At 41.0% G+C, this 24,122-nt stretch overlaps 1 protein-coding gene across 6 annotated transcripts in view; it reads left to right on the forward strand.

The window, feature by feature from the left end:
• Positions 1-23,897, forward strand: part of LOC128341719 (protein bicaudal D homolog 2-like) — a 314,941-nt gene extending 291,044 nt beyond the window's left edge. For 3 of the 6 annotated variants that reach the window (XM_053288157.1, XM_053288155.1, XM_053288156.1), the window contains 4 exons: positions 6,181-6,303; positions 8,358-8,510; positions 12,820-12,960; positions 18,730-20,005. In XM_053288157.1, coding sequence (XP_053144132.1) covers positions 6,181-6,303; positions 8,358-8,510; positions 12,820-12,960; positions 18,730-18,954 — 642 coding nt within the window. In that variant the 3' untranslated portion in view covers positions 18,955-20,005. Of the gene's footprint in view, positions 1-6,180; positions 6,304-8,357; positions 8,511-12,819; positions 12,961-15,502; positions 18,644-18,729; positions 20,006-23,588 lie in introns of those variants that run through there. The other 3 variants (XM_053288161.1, XM_053288163.1, XM_053288158.1) reach the window with 3 other exon arrangements.
• Positions 23,898-24,122: the final 225 nt, after the last annotated feature.

The raw sequence follows: 24,122 nt of genomic DNA on the forward strand, positions 1-24,122 counted from the left end.
TAGGATCCTTATTTTGTGTTTATATATAATTTATTATTATCACTTCCAGTGTTGTAACCATTTTATTTGGGTTTTGGTTCATACATTAAATGTCTTTGTCCATACTATATGGAGCATGGTATTTCCAGTGGTAACCTATTTCCCAACATTGGGTTATATGTGTAATATTTTGTATCCCATAGATGCATAGATTCAGTCAGCATTCCCCAGGCATATACTCTTTTGTCTGACACAGGGGACTTGTTTTTGTTTGTGGCTTTTTGCCCTGTGTGGTCCCTTATCTTGACACTACTTACACTTTAGCCTACTTAGCCTGAATATGCTAAAATGTGAACTAACAGCTACAGCAAAAATCCATCCGGAGGTGCTTGTCGATCAAGGCATAATTTTAACAAAACTTACCCAGGGGGCTCAAGCTGCAGCACTTGTTTGTTTGCAATGTATGCTGCGAGGATAATTTCCTAGGTTGTTTAGAAGCAGAACATCATGTTGCTAACACTCCCCCTGCTGCTGCCGCCGCTGCTGCTTCTATAAACATAAGATATTGCTAGAAAGCAGCACTGAAAAGGTGCTGAAAAGGTTAATAGTTTTCTAACAGTTTTCTTTGGCCTCTAATGGAGATGCTTGTGATATCATATCACTTTATCTTGTTTTATGAAATGTTTTCAAAGGCACAGATTTAAGGAGAAAAGAAGTAGAATTCATTGCTATTATGTGGAAAGGTCCCCTGCTATCTGAGGAAAGAGGCATCTTTTAAAAGTGGTGATTTGCTTTATTTAGCGGGGGAGAGCAACTGGCCCAGCCATCCCCAGTACAGCATCCTTCCAGTGGCTGTTGCTGGTATCTGTCTTATGTTTCTTTTTAGTCTGTGAGTCCTTTGGGAACAAGGAGCCATTTAAAAAAATTGTTTATATCTATGTAAACTGCTTTGGGAACTTTTTGTTTAAAAGCGGTATATAAATATTCATCATATCATAAGTCTTTCTGTCATACAGCACACACGTGGGTTTAAGAAGCACCTTGGTAGTTCATGGAGATGCTTTTTGAATGGAAAGCTCAGCAAAGAACTTGCCACAGATGCAAAATGTGTATTGCCATTTGAGCCAATCTGTGCAGCTCTAGGATGTACTGTACTGTCCCTGCCCCCTTTCCTGCAAACATCAGGTGGATTTGGGGCTGGAGTTTGCCAGCTAGGGATGTGTACAAACTGAAGTTTGTGCACTGCTACAGTGCTGAACCGGTATGGACGAGGCTGAACTGGTTCAGCACTGCAGGGATGGGAGCAGTATCTCTCTCTCTCTCTTTTAAGGCGAGCAGGTCCTTACCTGCTCTGCACCATCACATGCAGCTACCTGTTGTGGTAGCACTCATCCCAACAACCCATGTGTGGCTCTGGTATGCACATGACATCTACATATGCATGGGTGCCATTTGCGTAGTCATCAACACCATGCTGACCACGCAAATGGTGCCTGCACATGCATGGTTGATTCCATGTGTGTGCCAGCGCAGCATGCGGGTTCTTGGGATGAGAGCCACTGAAGCAGGAAACTGCTTACAGCGGCGGAGAGCAGGTAAGGACCTGCTCTCCTGTTAAAAAAAAGAACCTGCTCAACACTCCCCTCCCTGCAGTGCCAAACCAGTGCATATCCCTATGGCCAGTGCATAGCTGCTTGTGCTGGTGCGGGTTAGGGGTTGTGTAAATGCACTGGGGACCTTTTATATAATTAATTCAAGCTCTTAAGCTCTTGCTGTATCTGTTCTTAAGATTACGATATTGTAAGTACGATACCGTAAACCTCTTTTTTTTGTAGCCATAACATTAGCTAACTGCAAATGGCTGTTGCTGGTGTCTATATTATGTTCTCTCTTTTTTAGATTGTGAGCCCTTTGGGGGCAGGGAGCCATTTGATTTCTTTTTTCTATGTAAATTGCTTTGGAAACTTTTGTTGAAAAGTTAATATTCTATTCTATTCTATTCTATTCTATTCTACTCTCATATTTGTAGATAGAGCTCTGATCTGATCCAGCTGGGTAATTTTTTTATACAGTATTGAGCAAAAGGATTATAAAAATAGAAATCAAGGTGGGTGTGAATCTACGTTCCCTCTAACCTGTACGTGCACAAAATCCCAGCCCCCTGCACAGCTGTTTCAAGTGGCTGCGCAGCCTCCCCCCCTCCCCCAGTCTCTTTGTGGTCATGTGCTGCAGTGGACTGGGGCTCCTCCAGACCAGGTTTTCCTTCCAGCCACTGGGGAAGAGCAGTTGGCTGAGCAAAGGCGCTCTCACACAGACTGGTCAAGCCATCCCTTCCTGGAGAGCGAGCAAATGTGTTGGCAAGATAAAGGGTGGGTGCAGGCTTCGTGGCGGGGAGCGAAGAGGGGAGGGGAGACTCACAGTTTCGCAGCACAATTGCCGCTTGTCTGGGGAATCCTCGAGAAAGATGAGGATGAGTTAAGCACCTGAGCTAATTTATTCAACTGTGAAAGATCAGGGGCATTTTCTCCTCGGAGGAGGGATCAGTGCTAAAGTCTGGATAGGGAAGCAGTCCCATAACCCACCACACCACCCAGGAAAAAGTGTATCCAAGAGCTAAGCCTCAGCTTAATAGCCCAGCAACCCACAATCCTCCCTTTGCTCTGTGCTGGGCACACTTTGCCAGTCCGAAAGCACTGATGGAGAAGGCTCTTTTTAAAAGGAAGCCTGTTGGAATATGTGCCTTTGTCATCTGGAGTAATGCCTGCTGGCTGCTTGTTAGTTTCTGCCCCCACTGCTGCCTTTCTCTGCCACCGCCTCTTGCACAAGTGAGAGAGCCATTTCTCCTGCTCTAGTGGCGGCAAGAGCCCTTTGGAAAATGGCGGGAGGCTTGTGTGTCTTGATACACACAATAATAGCAACAGGGTGCATGCACACCTGTCATTATTTCCCATAGGCTCCTGCTGCAGTCGGAGCAGGAGAGCCAGTTTTCCCACACTGGCTGGGTGAAGACGAGTCAACATGGTGGCAGGGGCGAGAAAAGGGTGGAAGTGTTCACTAAGTTGGTTAACTCAGCTCTGTCCCTGTGCATGTGGTAGGGGCAAAAAAGTCTCAACATAGTAGCCGGCACCCCTTCGCAGCGAGACTGAGGGGCAAGAGCCAAGTGGTGGCAGGGAAAAGGAAGCACTGGGGAAAAGGCAACAGCTTGACAGAGGGCCGGGGGGGGGGGGAGGAGGAGGAACTTGTGGTGCCTGGTGCGTCCTCATTGCTGCTGAATCGGACTGACTTGACCTTTCCAAATAAAAGAACCCCTTAAGGCTGAGGCAGGCGTTCCTTTAATAGAAGCCAGCTATGTCTTTGTTTCTTTCCATTTTCTTTATGTAGGTTGGTCCCCCACTCAAAGTATAAAATAAAACCACCCCTCCCACCCTCCATCACTTGCTGTACATTCTTGTAAGGTGCAGGATAACCCTCTTTGCAGTATGGAAAGAATCCATATTTGGATGAGATTTCATTGCCATGAGTAGGTGATGCTCCAGTACAAGGAACTGCATGTAACATATACTTTGCCCCTTAAACCTATAACCCAGTGGGAAGTTAGAGTTGGGGTATCTTCCTTATGTGTTGAGATTCTTTTAGAGCACATGTCTTAATTTACCTTCTGTACAAAATCCACCTACTAATTTACCTTCCCTAATTACCTTCCCTCAGTAGAAGACAGATCATCCTGGAGAGAATCTATCTATGTGGTTGCTAAGAGTCGACACCTACTTGATGGCACTTAACTAATCAATCCAATCAATCAATCAATCAATCAAATTCCCTACTAATTTACCTTCCCTACCCACCTCCCGCAAGTCACCTTAAGTGACTCAGCAGGGAAATGCTTGACTAACAAGCAGAAGGTTGCTGGTTCGAATCCCCGCTGGTATGTTTCCCAGACTATGAGGAAAAATCTATATCGGGCAGCAGCAATAAAGGAAGGTGCCGAAAGGCATCATCTCATACTGCACGGGAGGAGACAATGGTAAACCTCTCCTGTATTCTATTCTATTCAACCACAAGGTTCTGTGGGCGCCAGGAGTCGAAATCGACTTGACGGCACACTTTACATTACTTTTTTAAAAAAACCAACAAAAAAGGAAGCATTTTTACCACTGTTTGCTTCTCCGGTTTCTTTAATTTGGGTAACTGCTTACTCAACTTTCAAAAATATATATTTTGTCTTTAAAAAAGCAACATTCCCTTTCATTTCAGAATTGGCATGAGGTTCCAGATTGTGTATTCTTTCTGGGGTGCCATACCAGCATCCAATACTTAATTTAAAAAAAAATCTTTTTAAAAATCAATTCTTATTATATAAGCTTCCCAAAGTTCTGTATGGCAGAGAGCTGGTGTTTTCCTACTGTACCACCTCCTTGTTCTGTGATGCTCAGGACAGGTTCCAGCCACCCCACAATACTTTCTTTGTTTTATTTTTAAAAATTATGTGCAATCCTTCAACAGTGTTTCTAGAACAGGTTACAAAATGTTTTACTATTTTTATTATACTTAAATGTGAAGCAAAAGAAAGTAAAAAATCCAGTTTTATAAATAGATATAATTGTAAAATACACTTCTTTAAGTTTCCTTCCATATTTATGGTGTGTGTGTGTGTGTGTGTGTGTGTGTGTGTGTGTGTGTGTGTGTGTTACATCTGCAGTGGCACTGGCATGAAATAATGCACATGTGGGCACATTACCTTGATACCGCAACCCAGAACAAAATCCATTCCGCTCACTGATGAAAGAAATTAGAGAACACTGGTGTGGATGGGTGTGCGTGCGTGTGTGTGTGTATGATTGCTAATCATATTGTTGAAGAGCTTGTGTCTTAGTGCAGGCATTTATGCTTAAGCTTATGCAGCTAAACCACTTGGTGGTGATGGTAGTCAGCAAACTAGAAACGACTGTCATCATTCTTTCTAGTTTGCTAAAGAAATGTTTAGCACACTACAATATGATCAGTATTAGAAAAGCTATGCTCTGGAAAAGTGGGAGGAAATGTAATGACAGTAAGATACACTAGTAATCATGCACAATAGTTTTAATTACAAAAGGCAGAACTGCATTTGTAAATGCAGATTGGCACTCTTTTTGTAGAATTGTCCATCCTCAGTGGGGAATGAACATGCCTTTCCTGCAGTTTTTACAAGTTTAAATTTTAAGAAATGCATTCATGAGGTACAAAATTAAGCACAAATATATCCCGAACTCTCTAGCATTACACTATGCTTATGGTGTTTGCTTCTTGAGCCAACAAACTACAGTTTGAGTTCCCCCAAGAGTAACTTACTGTGATACATGCATATTGAAGGGTCAAGAGGAAGGTTGTGTTTCTCCTAGGAACTGTTTGGTGCATCCTAGGGAGAGCTGTACCACCATTATTTTAGCCTTATACATCAGTTCATTGTACAAAGACATCTCGCTCAGGTTAAAGATGCTGAACAACTTACAAGTCATGCTATGCTCTTCCTGTGTATAGCCTACTTTTTGCTTGTACAGCAAGAAGTGAGAGAGAGAAGGCAGCTCACATTAGGGATGTGTGAACAGGTTTGACATTCGACCCGTTCGACATTGAATCTGTTTGTTTCAAAGGTTCGGGGTCAAACCGAACCATCCCCTGTTCAGTCCGACCCTGGACCGAACACCCCTGACTGTTCGGGGGTTCACGGTAGTTGTTGGAGGTGGCAGGGGGGCTGTGGGGGTGTGTGTGTGTCCCCCCGCCAGCCTCTCTTGCAGCCCAAGCCAGCCCATTTGGCTGGCTCTTCGGCCTGGAAATTCCAATTGCAAGCGTGGCAGCCTCCAAAATGGCCACCGCTCCGGAGGGGGAAGGGCCGAAGAGCCGGCCAAATGGGCCGAACCGTGCTAGCCGGTTCCATGCACACCCCTAGCTCACATGTTAGGAAAGGTAGACAGACAGTGAGCATAAATCGACTTCTTTAAAAATCTATAACAGTTTTAGCAAATTCAACCATTGCTAAAGGCTGTTTCACAGCCCACCTAACCACCTTGCTAAATGTTAGGGATCATTTGACTATGATAGTTTTATGGGCTAAAGATGCTGTATTTCTTTTGAAATAATATGACAAGGCTCAACCTGCCCTTTATAGGTTTGCAGTAATCTTGTTTAATAGCTTCGTTTTCATTTTATTTTTCATTCCAGCCTGAGTGCTGCAGAAAATCTTCAAAATCAAAGAGAGACAAAGAGAAACAAGCCTGCAAGAGTTGTAGTGAAAGCTTTAACTCTATTACAAAAAGACGGCACCATTGCAAGCAATGTGGGGCAGTGAGTATTGGAGCAAGAACTCTTATGTTTTGTAACATGTTGTCACTTTATTTGGAATAAGCTGGGTTTTCTCTACAACCTTATGCCAAGAAAAGGAGTTTACCCTTTTACGTAAGAAATATGAGGGCCTCGTGATGCATATTAATATATTTTCCCACTGTCCAAGCATTCTGGTTTGTCATGTTCTTCAGCAATGGAGATAAACTGAAAATGGAGATAAAACAAAGAAAAGGAATCTGTATGGGGCGCTTAGGATAAATATCACATACCTCTTGAATAAGAACAAACAGTTCTTCTTCTGCAAACATACTCACTTGAAAGTAAGTTTCATTGAAATTGGTGGAGCATAAATCTAGCACTCATTGATTTCAGTGGAATTTATTTTCAGGTTTTCCTTCAACAGCTATTTTGCCAGTAGCTTTTTTTTTGTTTTGTGTGATATGCATAAATTAAAATTTGTCACATAACTTAGATATGTTATATTTCTCTTTTGGTAATATCCAATCTCAGATTTACCCTTCACAATAAAGTATTTGTCTCCAAAGTCTTAGATAAAATTGTTTAACCATAGAAATGGTTAGATTCTTCCAGTAACTATGGTCATGAGTTGATGTAACTCTTCTGAGCCCAGAGACTAAGCACACAATTTTTGATATTCCCATGCTATGATTGTCTTCCTACATAAGAACAACCTTGCTGGATCACGCCCAAGGCCTATCTAGTCCAGCATCATGTTCCACACAGTATGAAAGGGAGACTAGAAGTGTGAGCTCTGTAAGATATTCCCCTTAGGGGATGGGGCCACTCTGGGAAGAGCAGAAGGTTTCAAATTCCCTCCCTGACATCTCCAAGATAGGGCTGAGAGAGACTCCTGCCTGCAACCCTGGAGAAGCCGCTGCCAGTCTGTGAAGCCAATACTGGGCTAGATAGATCAATGGTCTGACTCAATATATGGCAGCTTCTTATGTTCCTATGGTGAGTGGGAATACAGAGGAAGGCTTGGTGATCTTGTGACTCTCAGGCTGGATCTGCTCCCACTCAGATGCATGCCAACTATGCATGTCCTGTCGTTATTTGGGCCTGGGTTTGCAAATTAAATGCCCTTACTCAAGTTGTTTAAATGGATTATTTCAGTTAATACCCTTCCAATAAGAGAGCCAGTTCAGTGTGTCGAAACAGCATTTTATGAATGATCAGTACTCCAGTAACCTATAGTCGTGTCCAGGATAGCAGTACCACAATAGATTGCTGCTGCTGCTAGCAAGCACTACATGAGTGACCCAACTCGGGTCTCATTACACTAGCAGTGGTAGTGCTACAACCCCACAACCGGAGTGTCTCTTCATTGAGGTGTTGTTGCATGATTTCCCTTCTCCTTGAAGTGATGTTGGAAGAGTCCCGAGAGAAACCTGCTGCTCACCCACCAGTTTGCATCTGTTGGTCCTTATGTACCTTCTCTCTCACCACTCCTTTCTTCTTATCGCTTTGAAGGAAATGATTTGCTATGAACAGTTGTTGCTCTATTGTTCCCAGAAAGAACCAGCAAATAAATATTGATGCATGTATTGGATCAAATTCAGCATTTCCAAATGATAAATGTGTGCTGCATTTTGTGCCTGTCCCAGAAGTATGCGAAGGAGTCGTCATGTTTACAAAGCAACACTCTTTCAGAAAAGAGGCTCTTTTTAAAATTTTATATTTGGATACATTTCCAGGAAACCTACTAAATAGTTGATCGAGTGTAACCAACCCCACCCCCTTTCTAACTGAACAGAAAGGCAAATCCATATACTTGTTACTGCCTTTTACCAATAGGTAGTCTCTTCCTAGCAAAAAGTACGGAATAGCATCAATCATTCACTAATATCTAGCTTGTTGGGAACAAATGGGGAAAGTAAAAAGGAAGTCGTAATGTCTTGGACATTGGGCCTGAAATCCCTGCATTATCATTCAAAAATTTTCTTATCAGAAACAGTTGCCAAAGTGATGCTAAAGATCCAGAGATTTTTGCATTCATTAATGACCTAAGAATTATTATTTTTTTCATAATCCAGGTTATCTGTGCAAAATGCTCTGAATTTAAAACACTTGCTGATAACAGCCGCCACAACCGGGTGTGTAAAGACTGCTTTCAGCCGCTCTCAGCAGTCCCAAACATCTCAGGCAATGAAGCTGCAGGAGAACAAAAGAAAAAGATCAATGTGGAGGTATTTTTGTCTTGTTAGTTAACTTCTAAAATGCTGGTTGCCTCAGTAAAAGCATAGTTGTCATTATTTATATCCATTTATAGTCTTGTCTCATTAATTCATCATTTAGTAGCTCATTGTTTATTTAATATACACCTACTGGAAGGTTGCTGCTGCAGAGAGGTTGGTTCCTTTCACACAATTTAATTTTATATGCACTTCCCTGAACAGTCCACCATGCAAATTTCTCAGTCATTATTGCAATGAGCATGAACGGAACATTCCCATGATATAGAATAAATCCCGATCCTCAGAAGCAGAGCTTTGTCTATATAAGCAAACTGGGTTTTTTTGTTAAGTTGGCAGAGAATTAGTCTAACACTTGCACACAATATTCTGCCGTCTGAAATCTCATCCTTCGTGAAATGTGGGTTTTAATGATCTATACATCATAAAATAGGCAATAACAGATGCTAAACTGACAGTCAGTTTTACCCACTGGGCAAAGGGTTGGGAATAGGATCTGAAACATGTGGGTTTAGATCCCAGTTTAGCAAGTGGACTAATTCTTACTCTCACTGTCATTCTCTGTGTGGCAGTTGCTCTTTGACTTTTACTATATTGCCATATGCAAAATCAGATGTATATACATTAGCATTACATGCAGAATCTAGCATAGACTGTCAGTCTGTTTGGGCCGTTTCAGCAATAAGTGATCAATAATACTAAATGCTGCAGAGGTTTGCAACTCTAGTTGTTCATGCAAGAGAATACTAGACTTTAGTAGATGCAAACTATATGTGAACAACATAAATAATCAACAGCAGTAACAAACTTGGTTTGGGACACCAACCAGAGAGAAACCAAAACAACAAAACCCCACATTTAAATAATACATAGTACATAATACACAAAGTAACTGAATACATTAAAAACATAAATAATCTGATCAGATCTGTAGTCTAATTTTACAGCTTTTTCTCTCCATGATGTTGCCAGGAACCTTTCCCTTTCTTTTCCGCTCTTCCTGCAAACTAGTTCTCTTAACAGTCTCTTCTTGCCTATACTGATTGCTTCTGTTCAAACTTTGCTGTTAGGACCATCCATCAATAGTTTGCACTGCACTAACTAGTTCAAACTTGCCCTCATTTCTGTCAAAAGACTTACCTGTAATGGAGAAGGCATGGAGGCCATGTGGTCCATTAACTTGAAGTTTTACTTTAGCAAGAAGCACAGGAAATATGATTCTGTCTTTAAACACTCTTCCACTCTGAAATATGCTTCTCTAACTTGTAATTCTAATGTAATTCCAGAAGTATCCTATCATAATCTACAGAAAATTGTTGTAGAAGATCAACCTTCCAACAGAAATACTGCTGCCCCAAATCAGTTGTTTTGATCATCCTAAAAGCCATGCAAACACTTAAAGACCAGTTAACTGTGACCCAGAGCTTTATTTCACAGAAGAGATTAGATGCTGTTCAAATTCAGGCGAAAGAGAGTAGTTTAATAGGATTAGATATTTAGCTTTGTGCTATATCTTTCATCTTCAGGTAAAATGCACAAGGTAAGTGCACAAAATACAGCCTTATCTGGCCTGTAGTCCTTTGCTGGAGGTAATTGATTGGTATCTAAGGGTTACATCCAAGCAAATGCCTTTTGGATTAGGGTGCAAGTGTTTCCCTTGAATTAATATTGCATGAGTTCAATAACTCTTCAAGGGTTTTCCACTTTTCTGATCTGTTAGGAGGATCTCTGGAGATTCGTTATACCAAAGCCTAATGTAATAGGTACAATATTTCAATTCATAAAGGCACTTCCTAATTTTTGTTACATGGTTCTAGTGGAACTTTGAAACCTATTTTTTTTCCTTTTTGTCTCATGCATATCACAGAGGAGGATTTTGACTTTTTATAATAGGAGTGAAATCTTGACTCTAGTTAGTAGCAAGACATCAAAGACCCATTAATTCCAGTGGATCTAATTTTTTAGGGACCTTTCCTCAGAGAAGTATCTTTCCATCTCAGGTATGCTCATTCAGCCTTGCCTTATGTCACACAAGCAGATGCAAGGAACAGCAGGCTCTGCATGGACTCAGGTGCACATTAGAGAAATTACAGTGTGAATGTAAAACACTCAATACTGCATCTCATGAGGAGAGAGATTGTACTGCTTCCCATGCTTCTGGTTATCTGTAAAGGCACAAACTGGGAGTGTAAGAAGATCCTTGTCTGCATGTGCCCTTCACAGATGATGTAGCCTAGCAAGAACTGTCCCTGCAGAAGTCCCACTGGAGTGAATGAGATTCACGCCAGCAACATTGCACACTCTTCAGTTAAATGCATTATATTTTGTTACAACAGCCATGTGGAATTTCATTTTCTACTAACAACATATATTCAATTATTTCATACCAGCATTTCTGAACTACTTCAGAGTTACCTTGATCTTAGCTTTTCGCCTCACTACATCTCAAACATGGCAAAGCTAATTTATATTTATTTTAGCAATCTTCTTTGGTTATACATTCCTAGGCTTACATTCTATGATCCCAGGGAGAGGGGAGCTCGCTGCTTCTATGACACTTTAATCCCCTTCTATGCTGCTTCCGAAAGCAGGGAGACTACATGCCTACTAAGGGGAGTGCGTCATCACACTTTCAATGGTATTTCTATTGGGAAGGGTAGGTGCACCCTCAGGATTGTGAGGATACGTTACTTAGTAGGCATGAAACTGGCACGGTTGAAAGTGACGCGGAAGCAGCAAGCTCCCCTCTCTTGGTGGCTCACTGCATAGGATGGAAGCCCTATTCTTTATACAAACTTTTTTTATTTGTTTGTTTTTATTTGTAGTTAAGATACTGGATGTTTCTGAGCTTGATTATAATAAGATAGATCTTAAAAACTGAGTTATTTGTAAACTGATTCATAATGAGAAAAATATTGGAAAAGTATCATGAACAGGAGATCAATAGTTATTTGTCACCTTTTAGTTGATGATGCCAAATCACTCACTCACTCTATCTATACAATTTTACTTTCATGGGTATCACACTATAACTGGTAGACACAATCCATCATTTTCATCCTCCAAATAAAAATAGTTGTGTTAGCTGCTGAGAGTTTGGAAACTACTAATTTGATTTTTTTGTACAAATATTTCCTTACACCTTTGAACCGATTTCTGTAACAATGAAATCTGGAGATGTTTTTAAACAGTGAGGTTATTGTGGCCTGCCCTTTTCCTTAATTGGCTGGCAGCTTCCTCGAAAAAGTATGTCAGAATAAATCAGCCAACTGCAGATGAGCTCTCTGTAAAGAATTGCTACCTAGCTATTAAAATGCATATCTCATAGGAAGCTGCCTTATACTGAGCCAGACCATTGGTCCAGCTAGCTTGGTATTGTCTACGCATACTGGAGTGGCTTCTCCTATGCTGTAGGTGTCTCTCTCAGCTTTATCTTAGAGATGCCAGGGAGGGAACTTGGAACCTTCTGCAGGCAATCATGAAGATGCTCTTCTCAGAATGGCCCCATCCCCTAAGGGGAATATCTTAAAGTGCTCACACATGTAGTCTCCCATTCAAATGCAAATCAGGGTGGACTCTGCTTAGCAAAGGGAACAATTTATGTTTGCTCCTTCCTCAAAGCTAAGTTAAAAAGAAAGAGGAATTGGTGAATTCTTGAAATGTGTGTTCACACTTTAATGAAAGAAATGTGGTTTGTTCATCTGTCAGTAATTCAAATGTGACTGGCTAGCAACTCTATAGCAGCTGATTCAACATCCACCATTTTTTGTTCAACTGTATTTGGCAGCAGTCCTGTATGCATTTGCCTGGAAGTAAATTTCGTTGACTTTCATGAAAGTTGTTTCTAAGTAAATAAAAGTGGGCTGCCTTTAGGAAAAGACGTCCCCCCTCCACAACCTGGAATTTTCTCTAGTCTTTGTAGCATCGCTGAACTGTGATTCCATTCACTTGTGCTGAAGTAGCTTCCTGATTAATTTTCAAGCTCTTCCAGACTACTTTAAGCACAAAAGTAGCTGTGTCATCTTAATTGCTATTCTCAGTTTCCACTGTGGAGGTGGAATTTGAGTGTAACATTTTTCTTGAAAAATAGTTTAGCAACTACAATGAGGTATTTTAATCCTGATTTGTATGCAATGATAATTTAAACCCATGTATACTTACCCTGAAGTCTCAATAATCACACTTCTATAGCACTGGTTGTGCATGAATAAATATTTGAACATAAACTGTTAAGATGTATAATATATTGTAAATACCTTTTGGCATGAGAATGAATAGAAACAGCTTATTATTATTTTAATAGAAGCAAAACACATTAGGAGCAGAAAACAGTCTGTTCAGCAGCTATCTCCTGTTACAAGAAAAAGGCAAGAGTTGGTATAAAGTGTGGGTCACCATTCCAAAGGCGGAACCCCTTGTTTTACATCTTCAAGGAGGAAACCAGGTAAAAACTCAAAATGTTGCACAGCAATTTACACACACAAACACCCAGACCCACACACACATACAACATACTGAGGAATGAGCTAGAATAGTAATTCCCAAACTACTACTACTACTACTACAATATTTATATACCGCTTGTCAACCAAAGCGGTTTACATAGAAAAATAAATAATACATCAAGAAGATGGTCCCCTGTCCCCAAAGGGCTCACAATCTAAAAAGAAACATAAGGCAGTTACCAGCAACAGCCACTGGAGGGATGCTGTGCTAGGATTCGATAGGGCCAGTTGCTCTCCCCCTGCTAAATATAAAGAGAATCACCATTCTGAAAGATGCCTCTTTGCTTAGTTAGCAGGGGTTAAACCAGAGGCGTAACTATGGGGGGGCAGGGGGGGCCCGTGCCCCGGGCGCCATCTTTTCTGGTCACGTGGGGGGCACCGCCATGACCAATTTTTTTAAAAAATTTTTGATTTTTTTTTGTTAATACAAATGTTTCCTGCTCAGTGCAGCAGCGCTGCAGCAGTCAAGGGAGTGTGTCGGTGCCCCCTTCCCCATGAGCAGTCCCTTCCGCGCCGCCTGCGCCCCCCCCCATTGCTTTGCTGGTGCCTGGCGGCCAGTCAGTGGCCTGGCTTGGCGGCGGCAGCGGGCGCTTGTGAGGAAAAACCTAAGTATAATGTCGTATGTTGGGGGGGTGCGGGGGTGTGGGGGGGGTGCCATTTCAGTGCTTGCCCCGGGCGCTGTTTTTCCTAGTTACGCCTCTGGGTTAAACACAAACAAGGCACACACAAACTGTGTGCCACGGCATGATAGTGTGCTTGGAGAGAATAAATTTAAATAATTTAAAATGTCTGTGAGTTCAAAGAATCTACCCAGAGGGCGGGAAAAGGCCTGTCAGCATAATTTACTGCTTTGGCCTTGAATCAGGAACTGGCAGTCTCAGACTCATAAGTGTGGGTGGGGCTAGGGTGCCCCTCATGTAAATTCCTCTCTGGCCCTCCTAATTTTCTTTACAAACTAATTGTCTTTTAAATAACTGAATGTTGCTGGAATGTTGTCTTTTAAAAAGGTAAGCTGGCTGCCCTACTTGTTTTGGCAGCCAGTCCTAAACTTTTAGGCTGGCTATGGTCCTTAGTAATTCTGCCCTGGTTTTGTAGTGAGTGTGGTACATTCTGAGAGTGACTTCTCTGTCTTCAGAGGAGGCTGCCCATTGTGTCTTGTATGAGTTGCTGCCTCTGGCTTCCTTCCTCCCAATCAGGCATATGCCCAGATCAGTGTGTGTGTGTGTGATTATTACTAGCAGCACTAGTACTGGCTGACATAAGGAATTTTACTCAAAATAGACCCATTGAAGTTGCAATGCCTAATTTGTCTTTATAATATAAATAGTATTACTTTGAGTACTTTTTCTTTGTGGCAGCCACTATAATTATGAAAAAATGCAAAGTGCATTTAAATTCCTTCCAGTTAACCAAGATAATTTTTAAAAGTCCTGCCTGACATAAGTATATTATTATGTAGCATATTTAATATCACAGTAATATCACTATTTACTGTCTCCTTTCCACATACTCCACATTAGTTAATTTAAACTAATCAGTAAATAAATATCCAGCTCCTCTTATTCTCAGGGCATGCATAAATAAGGAATAATAGATTTCTAACAGTCTAGCATGTCAACATATTTCAATTCTGATTTCAAATAAGTTCTCAGTTTTACTAATGTGGCAGTTACCCAAAGTTTCTTTTAAAAAAACAAACAACCCTCATCCTTTTGGTCTTTGCTTGTGTTTTCAGGTTTTTTTTTAATCTATTAAAAAATCTGTTATAAATCTGTGTGCAGTTTAGCAAAGAACTGGTTCAATAACTGATGTAACAATTTACATCAGTTATTGACAGATATAATTAAGAAGGCACATCAAGTGTTCTGAGACTAGTGTAGAAACACAGGTGGGATATTCTGAAGAGAGGTATTTCTCCGTCTTACATATTCTAGAATTAAATCTTATGAGGGCAATGTGCCTCAAGTTTTAATTCAGGATAATTCAGTGTGATCAGAAGTCTGGGCAATACTGGACTCAGTGGATTTGGCTTGTTTTCAGCTGAATGACGTTGCTGTGTTCTGAATTCAGCAAGGATTCGTAGAGCCTTCAGTTTTATTTATTTTTGAAGACGCTTAAGGAGGTATCTTAGTTTCTTCAAAAAGGAATACATCTATGATTATTTATTTGCCTCGTTTTAGAACAAGCTTTTCTTTTTCAAAATGAATATGTCAGCGGATATACTGAACTTAAAAAACATGCATTCAGAAAAAAATCACAAAGCAATGGCACTAAGATGAAAGTGTGACTAAATCTTCATTTGATTTATGAAGTTCACCTCTCTGACAGATCTGTGCAATTGCAAAAGTGCTGAGAATATGTTTTGACAATGTATGGAACAAGTCGATTTCCTCAGCTCTGGCATTCTGAGAGTTGCACTGCATTCACCAGATACATGCACAATTAATATAGCAGTAAAAATAATCTTCAGATCTCTTACAGGCATCACTGAAATGATAAAGAGGAACAATATGTTGACTGATAGAACATGCAGAAAAATTGCTTTGTTATGCCAGTTGGAGCTGAAAGTCACCATATGCAGAAAGCCAATATGGACACATCCACTACAGTCCCAGGAGCCATGCAAGGATGGCAGGAAAAAGGATAATGTTACTAATAATATTACAAGAAAGGAATAGGATAGGAATCCTAGTAAATCCAACAGTTCAGTTCATCTCTACTAGCTTTTCTAGCTTTCATTCCTGCAGTCCCAAATGGGTTTATGAAAGAACTAGGGTGCTTCAGCTAGTACAGAGTTATAACAGTGACCACTATTGCAATAAATTATAGGGAGACATTACTTTCCTTAAAAAACATCTCTTTACAGAATGTTGGCAGGGTGTGTGTGCTGGAATGCTGGAAATGCTGAAGGAAGGCAATCCGTGCCTCAGAACTCACACCTTGCTCCCCTAAGCGTAGATATCATAGTTCCATTCAGTTCCAAATCTGCTTACATTTGTTGCAAATCTTTTTGAAACAAGATGAAACCCCACAAGGCAAAACAAAGCACAAATCCATTTCCATCTTTAGTACTGAAAAAAATCTTGATCAAACCATTAATTAAAAAGTAGCTTATTTTCTATCTCTTTTGACATTGAAACGAGCTTACAAATCCATACAAGATCGCTTGATCAAGACCAAAGCCCACAGAGAAGCTGCTGCGCATTGAATGCTGTGGAGAGAGTATCTTTCATTCCAGCAGTAGTGCTTCAGTGATTAGTATCAGCTGTAGTGAGTGTGCAGTGCTAGTCAGGTATCTATGGCATCATTAAACAGAGTGACTGACATACTGCACAATTTTCTGTCTGCCTTGCTCTTCCCTCTGCCTTGCTGTGCATGTACATTCCATTGAAAGACAGATAGAGAATTGCACCATATCAAAAGCCAGGGCAGAACACTGTTTGCTGGAGGCTGTACTATGACCAACCAACAAAGTCTAGGCCAGAGAGTAGGTAACTTGGAGTATTGTTCCAGTGCTGGTTAGGGATGTGCATAAAACCGGTTTGCCTGGTTCAGTTCGAATTCAAACCGGGTTCGAACCAGGAGTGGGAGGTTCGGTTTTGGTTTTGCTTGACCCCCCCGCGTTTGTTTCGAATTTGAACCGTTTTGAACCTCCAAAAGTGGGTGAGGTGGTAGCTTGGCACCAAAGTGTCTTTAAGGTTTTTCTCCATAGGGAAGAATGGAGGTTTCAGCAGCCCCGTAACTGCACTTGGAGGGTACTGGGGTGGCCCAGAGTGAGTGGTGGTGTAGTACACAGAGGGTGCAAACCACTCCCATGGATTGCTAACCCATGGGGTACTGGGTTTTGTTGTTTCTGAGGTGTTCTAAGTGTAGATTCTCTGGTAACAAATGAGATTTTCAGTGACAAACCATGAATCCACTCTCATTTGCTAACCTTAAAGACACGTAAACTTCAAAAATCACTTAAAAATCAGCCCTTTGCCCAATTCCTTTCAAATAATTCTGGTAGCTTCCTTGCCCCCCTTGGGCACTGCTACCCACCACACTCTGCTCTAGGCCACCCCTTTGCCCCCAACGTGAAGCTATACATTTGCTGCAATCCTCATTATTTCCTATGAGGAATAAAAAAATACTTTAAAAATTCACCAATAATTGGAGGAATGTCCGATTGCCTTGGGGTTTTGTGGGTGGTAGGCAACCCTGGGTTTTGTGCCCACTTTTGTGCCCCTAGGTGCTCCACAATAGGCGATGGGCTGGTTTGGGTCCCATTATACCCTATGAGAAAAATAATTAAAAATATTTCAAATATTCATAAAAAGTCATAGGAGTGTCTGATTGCTTCGGTGTTTGGGTGGTTGTTGGCACCCATGGGTGCTCCACAATAGGGAATAATGGGCTGGTTTGAGTCTCATTACTATGAGAGAGAAAAATAAATTTCAAAAATTCATTAAAAATTGTACGAGTGTCCAATTGCTTTGGGGTTTGGGTGATAGGTACCCATGGGTGCCAGCTACCACCCCACCCACTTTTGGTGGTTCAAACTGGTTCAAATCAAACCACCTCCAGTTTGGTTCAAATTCGAACCTGCAGCTTGAATGTGATGGCTGGTTTGGTTCGAATTTGAACCGGTTTGCACATCCCTAGTGCTGGTCATAAGGCCTGAAATATTTCTGCAGAGAGGTGTTCTTGGTTTTGCCTCTCTGGAATAGTTGAGCTCTGTGTTAGTAATAGCATTGATTCTGAGGCATGTGCTCAAGCGATGCAGAAAGTCTCATAATGTTGCCATGCTTGCTCAGACCTAGATATCCTACACCTATGCTTTGAGACCAAAATGGGGGAATTGCTCATTTGTGGAAGAAGGGTGAAATGCATGGGTGGGGAAGATGGATTGTCCAGAGAATAGGACACTAGCAATAGCAGTAGCACTTACATTTATATACCGCTTTATAGCCGGAGCTCTCTAAGCGGTTTACAATGATTTAGCATATTGCCCCCAACATACTGGGTACTCATTTTACCGACCTCGGAAGGATGGAAGGCTGAGTCAACCTTGAGCCCCTGGTCAGGATCGAACTTGTAACCTTCTGGTTACAGGGCGGCAGTTTTACCACTGCGCCACCAGGGGCTCACTAGTATGCCAAATCTAACTGGTGCTGTCAGAGCTTGCCCTGATCACTTTTGATGGTGGTTTATTCTGTTTCTCAGGACTTTGCCTACCTGTTAATTCCATATGGAAATCCAGTTTTATTAGGAATTCAAGATCCAGGGTGTTTTTCCTCCTGAGATTGTTTGCACTGGTTTGGGTCCAAATGGAGATGTGCTTCCTTCCTGGCACCAAATGCCTGTTTCTCCAACAGTCTTGCTCAGGTTGAAAGCTGAAATCCTTGATGAAGGGGAGGTGGTCTGATAGCACTGATGCACCCCTTGCTACCTCTCTCTATTCTTGGTGTTCCAGGACTCCTATGATGTTGGAGGCATCTTGGCCTCCAACAAAAATTTGAATATAATAAGATATCTCGTGCTTATCAATTGGATTTTTAAAAATCTATTATTTGTCTTCAAGTAGAACTAATTACTAAAAATATTATTGAAAATCAGATGGTGTTTTAATTGTTGCTATTCTGAAATATTTAGCAATGGTATGCTGTTGTTTTAATGTCCAACTTTCTTTGGTTTTCACATCTGATTTTTTCTCTCTTATGCATTAGGACGGACAGATTCCACGCAGTATAACCCTGCCAGGATATGAAGTTGACTTTCCACATTCTGGTGAGAAGTTTGAATCAAAATATGTGTTCAAACTCTGCCAGTCCCAACAAACTATGTATTTCAGTGCAGAGGATGAAGAATTGCAGATAAAATGGATGGATATTCTCACCAAAGCATCTCGAGGGGAGACTCATGATCCAAGTGAAGAAGCCAATAAACCCTAGAGTTTAATGTCTTTTTATGTGGTTCAGGGGTGGTGGGGCAGAAAAAAAATAAGTCACTTGAAACTTGTTATTCATGGCACTTTGAAAATCTGTATGGCTTTATATTTCTGTATGTCTATATAGGAGTTTTAGTAGTTTCTTTCTCTCTCCCTCCCTTTTATTGTACATTCATCACGTATAGTATAATTGTCCAGCATCTATGTTATTAGATGGAATAAGTAGGTGTAGTTGGGTAATGGTGTTTATATTGATATTAATGGAATAGAAAAGAAAAAGGAGAAGCATTAATTTTATCAAAGTTATGTGCAAAAGCCATCAGTTCCCTGCTTTCTTCCACCTCCCACCAACTATCTTTTTGTTCCTTTCAGCTTCTATTTGAGTACAGGATACGCATAGTCTAAGAGTTACAGAAGTGCTGCCTTTAAATTAAATGTTGTTATATGAGGCTTGTGGCTGGCCACTGACATGCTGTTCTTTGTCTTTCCTTTTGAGATAAAAAGATGGTTTCCTCTGTGATGTGTGAGCAACGTAATGGATTTGTCTCTTTTGGTAACACTGTCTGTCCTTTCTTGAAATGACTTTTTCACAAAACAAAAACTGGAGAACTTGTTTTCAAAGTCTTCTGGATGCCATTGCAGAAGATACCTTGGAAGTCTCAAATATCAAGCATTTATATATATAAATATATAAATATATTTGTTTTTTTTACTTTTCCCCACACTTTTCTTATTTCTTTATATGACCTTTTTAATGTATGCAAGCAAACATTTTATACTGCAAACTGGGATGTTACCAATAAATGAACATTTTTAGTGCACCCAGTAAGGTGACATTTTTTGTTTAGAATAATTAACATTTTTTAGTAATCAAGGATTTATTTATATAATTTGTAAATACCATATTAAGAATTTTTTACAAAACGGATCTAAGTGATACTTAGTCTTCAGATTAAGGCACTTGTATAAATTGAATTTGTAATTTGTTTCCTGTGTACCTTTGTTTGCAGAAGTATTTATGTATACAAATAAAAATTCATGGCATTGACTCCTGAGCCAGGTCCTCAAAGTACAGCAGATTTAGTTGGGAATCATAAATGCAAAACTGGTTCCTTGGATGTGGTCACTGGGTCATGCTGCACATCTAGCACAGTGTACTCTCTCTTTAGGTCAGGCCACTCTCAGCATGGCCTGACCTAGTCCTCCACAGCTTCCTTTGTCTTGCCTTGTCATAACTCTCTGTTCCAATGTTCATCACACCCATCTCTTAATATCAGGATCAGAATTTTAGAATGTGCTGTGATGAAGCTTTTTTGCAACATGGAGAGGATAGAAAAATTGAGTTTGTCTGAGCCGGACATCTGTCACTGTTTCTAGAAAACACTGCAGAGAATCACACTCAATTTCCACTGGCCAGTGAAGCAGAAGAAAAAGAGGAAATGTGGGTAGGTGGGTGTACAAAGCTGCACATGATAGTGGAGCTGAGGTACTTGTTAGGATGGTGTCTGTTGGGAGTGGTGGTTTTTCAGTATACACTGTACCATCATGGTGAATAGGACTCTGTAACATGGGAAGGGGAGATGAGGGTATGGGGATAAGTCATAGTATAAATTCTCTTGGGATGAACCATTTCTAAGGTAAATGCTGTTGAACTGCCTGCTGTTGTTGGTAACATACTCTGAAGAAAGGGGAACATAGGAACATAGGAAACTGCCATATACTGAGTCAGACCATTGGTCTATCTAGCTCAGTATTGTCTTCACAGACTGGCAGTGACTTCTCCAAGGTTGCAGGCAGGAATCTCTCTCAGACCTACCTTGGGGATTGGGAAGCCAGGGAGGGAACTTGAAACCTTCTGCTCTTCCCAGAGTGGCTCCATCCCCTGAGGGGAATATCTTGCAGTGCTGACACATCAAGTCTCCCATTCATATGCAACCAGGGCAGACCGTGCTTGGCTATGGGGACAAGTCATGCTTGCTACCACAAGACCAGCTGAGACCAAGAGAGGCCTTTATTTGGTTACTAAGCCCAGCAGAGAATGGACCTTCTTCCTTCCTAACAGTCACAGTGATGTGTATTTTGGTGGTTTGATTGAAGGGGCATAAGGGTGCCCCTTTGGTTAAGATGAAAAGCAAAAAAATGTTGCACCATTATAAGCCTCAAAAATTATTGCTTGTTAATATGACAGCTGTTAATAACTTCAAACTTTGTGTGCATGATCTACTTGATGAGGTCTACAAACACACCTAATTTCAAGTTTAAAAGTGCTGGAAATGGACACTGACCCTTTGTTGCCCACATTTTATCCAGGCACATCACATATTCCTTTCAAAGTTTCAAACCACTCTTTCAAAGATGGATGTGATCTGTTCAGGCTTGCCGAGGAAAGCAGACCTTCATTGGTTTCATTAAGTTGAGAAAAGCAGTTAAAAAGTTATTAAGCTGCACCATTAAAGCCTACGGCTAGGAAGTCCTGGCAAAGTTATACAGAATTGCTTTAACAGTGAACCCAACATTTGCCAGTACTCTGAGTTTTTCAGGGGGAGACAGCTAATTGATTCTATTGCAGGTTCAATGCCTATGCTATTAGGTAATGGACTGTGAACTCTCAGGGAATAGAGTAGGGTAGTCATGGGATGGAGAGTTGGGGAAAGCCAGATGGCTTGTTAGAAGAGGGATTATTTCTGAGTAAGCCTGACCAGGACTCCCTCACATTTCTTCAGAATTACCATGGTTGACACTGTCCTTGTTGCTCATCCCCCACTATCACTTTATCCTCCCCATCTTATACTAGGTCTCAAAGGAAAAGCGAGATGCACGGAGGGCAATAATAATAAAGCACAATTTGTGACACTGCACAACATCATTACAGATCACGTGGCATCTGTTTAGGCATCAGCCTTAGGTTTCAATTTCCCAGCTTTGCGGAGCTGGAGCCAAAATGAGATAGTCTTAATTCTGGTCTTAAACCGGCAGGTTTCTAAATATAAATTTAGCATGAGAATAATGGTATAGTGTGGTAGATTTTATAAAAGGATCAGTGTGGTACTTCCTGTGCGAACAAGAACCAGTTTGGGGCATATGTATCTGCTCTAAGAAGTCTACAAAATGCAAAATGACTAGTTTTATTTTTATTTAAACATGCAACATGTGTAATCTTTCTAGTTTGTAGGAAGTTTTAGAAGATATTAACTTGGAAAAATTTTGGTTGCTAAACATGATACTATCCATTTAGGGCTGACAGTTTCCATCTACATTTTTTTAATTTACCTGATCTCTTCTTTGATCTTCCTTTAGTTTTCCTACCTAACAACTGACTTGCTATAGTTCAGCCTTACAAAAATAGAACTTGTAGTTTGTACTGTTTTGCCACTTCCGCCTCCTATCTCCTAAGAGCTATGTTGTTTGTTCCTCTCCTTTCAAGTCCATGCATGATCTGGGATCTCTCTGTATTTTCCCCATTCTCTTTTCCTCCATGCTTTATTATGGTAAACTTTCAGATCCCTCCCCATCGGCCACCAGGTGGGCCATGCTTGAATGAGAGACTTCCTGGTGTTGAGGAACCTCAGAATGGGGCATAGACAGGAAAGAGGCAATGGGGCGCATAAGCAGACTGATATGTAAAAACAGCTCTTTTTATTGTTTAATTTTTTTTTTTGACATTTTGCATTTTACAAACATCTTTTCCCAGTCCCCACCCCCACTGCCCCCTGAGCCCAACCTTCCCTTCCCAATTCAGTGCTGGTTGCGGGGAGATGAGAGGAGGGCAAAAAAGAAACCACTTCCCTCAAATCCTATTTAATTTAAAATTCAAATTATTTTATTTAAAAACCAAAAAGACGCAGAAGTCCATGTACTCCATAGTGGTGGAAACACCCCCCTTTGGCCAGCTTGATCGATCTGCTGCAATGCCTGAAGACTGCAGCCTGCCAGGGGTGGTGGGAAGGGCACAGGAACCCCTTCGTTAAATTTTCATTTGCTAAGTTATGTAGGATTGAGTGATAGTTAAACTTTGTATTTTTCCAAGGTAATGATTAAGATCAGTTCAAATGAGCAACTACAATGAACAAACTCATAGTTAACTCATAAATCTCACCTTCCTCTGTTCCAACATGACGTCTTAAAAACTTAATTGACTTTTTAGAGGAATTTGAGCCTTGCCTTTCTGATCAGATCTGTGTGTTGTGCCATAGACACATCATGTAGACTGATGATACTGATTTATTTAACCACTGAGAGAAATGTTCCTTTAAAATGTTTGATGGCACACTCAGTGCTTCCAACTGAAATATACAATTTAATTGTAGCTGACTTTGGTATTAAAGTGGGGAAGAAAGGTAGGGACTGTATGTGTGATGAGAGTGGAAGATAGTTGCTGTTGGGGTATAGGCTGGAGATTTTTGTTAGTAGTATTGGCACAAAGCAGTAAAATTATCTTTCCTGAAACATAATATGGTAGGAAGCTAGGCAACAAATGGATACTAGGAGTGGAATTGCTTGTATAATCAAAACTGCCAAGTAATAGAGTTCATTCCAATTTATACCATACATGCTCAACTGTATACAGTGCTTACATCAAATAAAAATTACTACAAGCAATAAAGGCTAATCCTACTGTATCAACTATCTGTCTTCCAGGGTAGACTGAATGCAGTTTTGTAAGAATACCTCTGTCTAAAAGGCACACAACGTGATGAGAAACTGTACGACTGCCTCTGTTCCTTTACATTTTGACCCTTTTTTTTTTGCTCTTCTTGCGCAAGACTTCCTCCTCTTGAGGCTGCATGCATATTATTCAGGTTTTGGATCATTTCCACACTGCGGGCAGGGCAGTGTCAACCCTGGCGGGGTATGTATTAGCATTGTCCTTTGAGGCGCAGGCCAGGGGGGTTTCTGACCACACCGGCAATTGCCGGATGCATCGTATGCTCGAGGGCTGGGCTAAGGGGTCCCCTAGTTGTTTGGACCTGCGGAGGCTGTTGACCTTTGAGTTGGTTGCCACAGTGGTTGGGCGTTCGCAAGCAGCTTGCAGTTCAGATTGGGAGGTCATCTTCTTTCAAGCAGCCACACTAGTATCCTTCTTTGGTGCTTTTAGGCCGAGCGAGGTCTTGCTGCGCAGTGGGCAGGCATCTTGCGAGCGTTGTCTCCAATTTAAAGACTTGCTTTTGAAAG

The sequence above is a fragment of the Hemicordylus capensis genome, chromosome 2 (genome assembly GCF_027244095.1).
Source record: "Hemicordylus capensis ecotype Gifberg chromosome 2, rHemCap1.1.pri, whole genome shotgun sequence".
Taxonomy (NCBI): Eukaryota; Metazoa; Chordata; class Lepidosauria; order Squamata; family Cordylidae; genus Hemicordylus; species Hemicordylus capensis.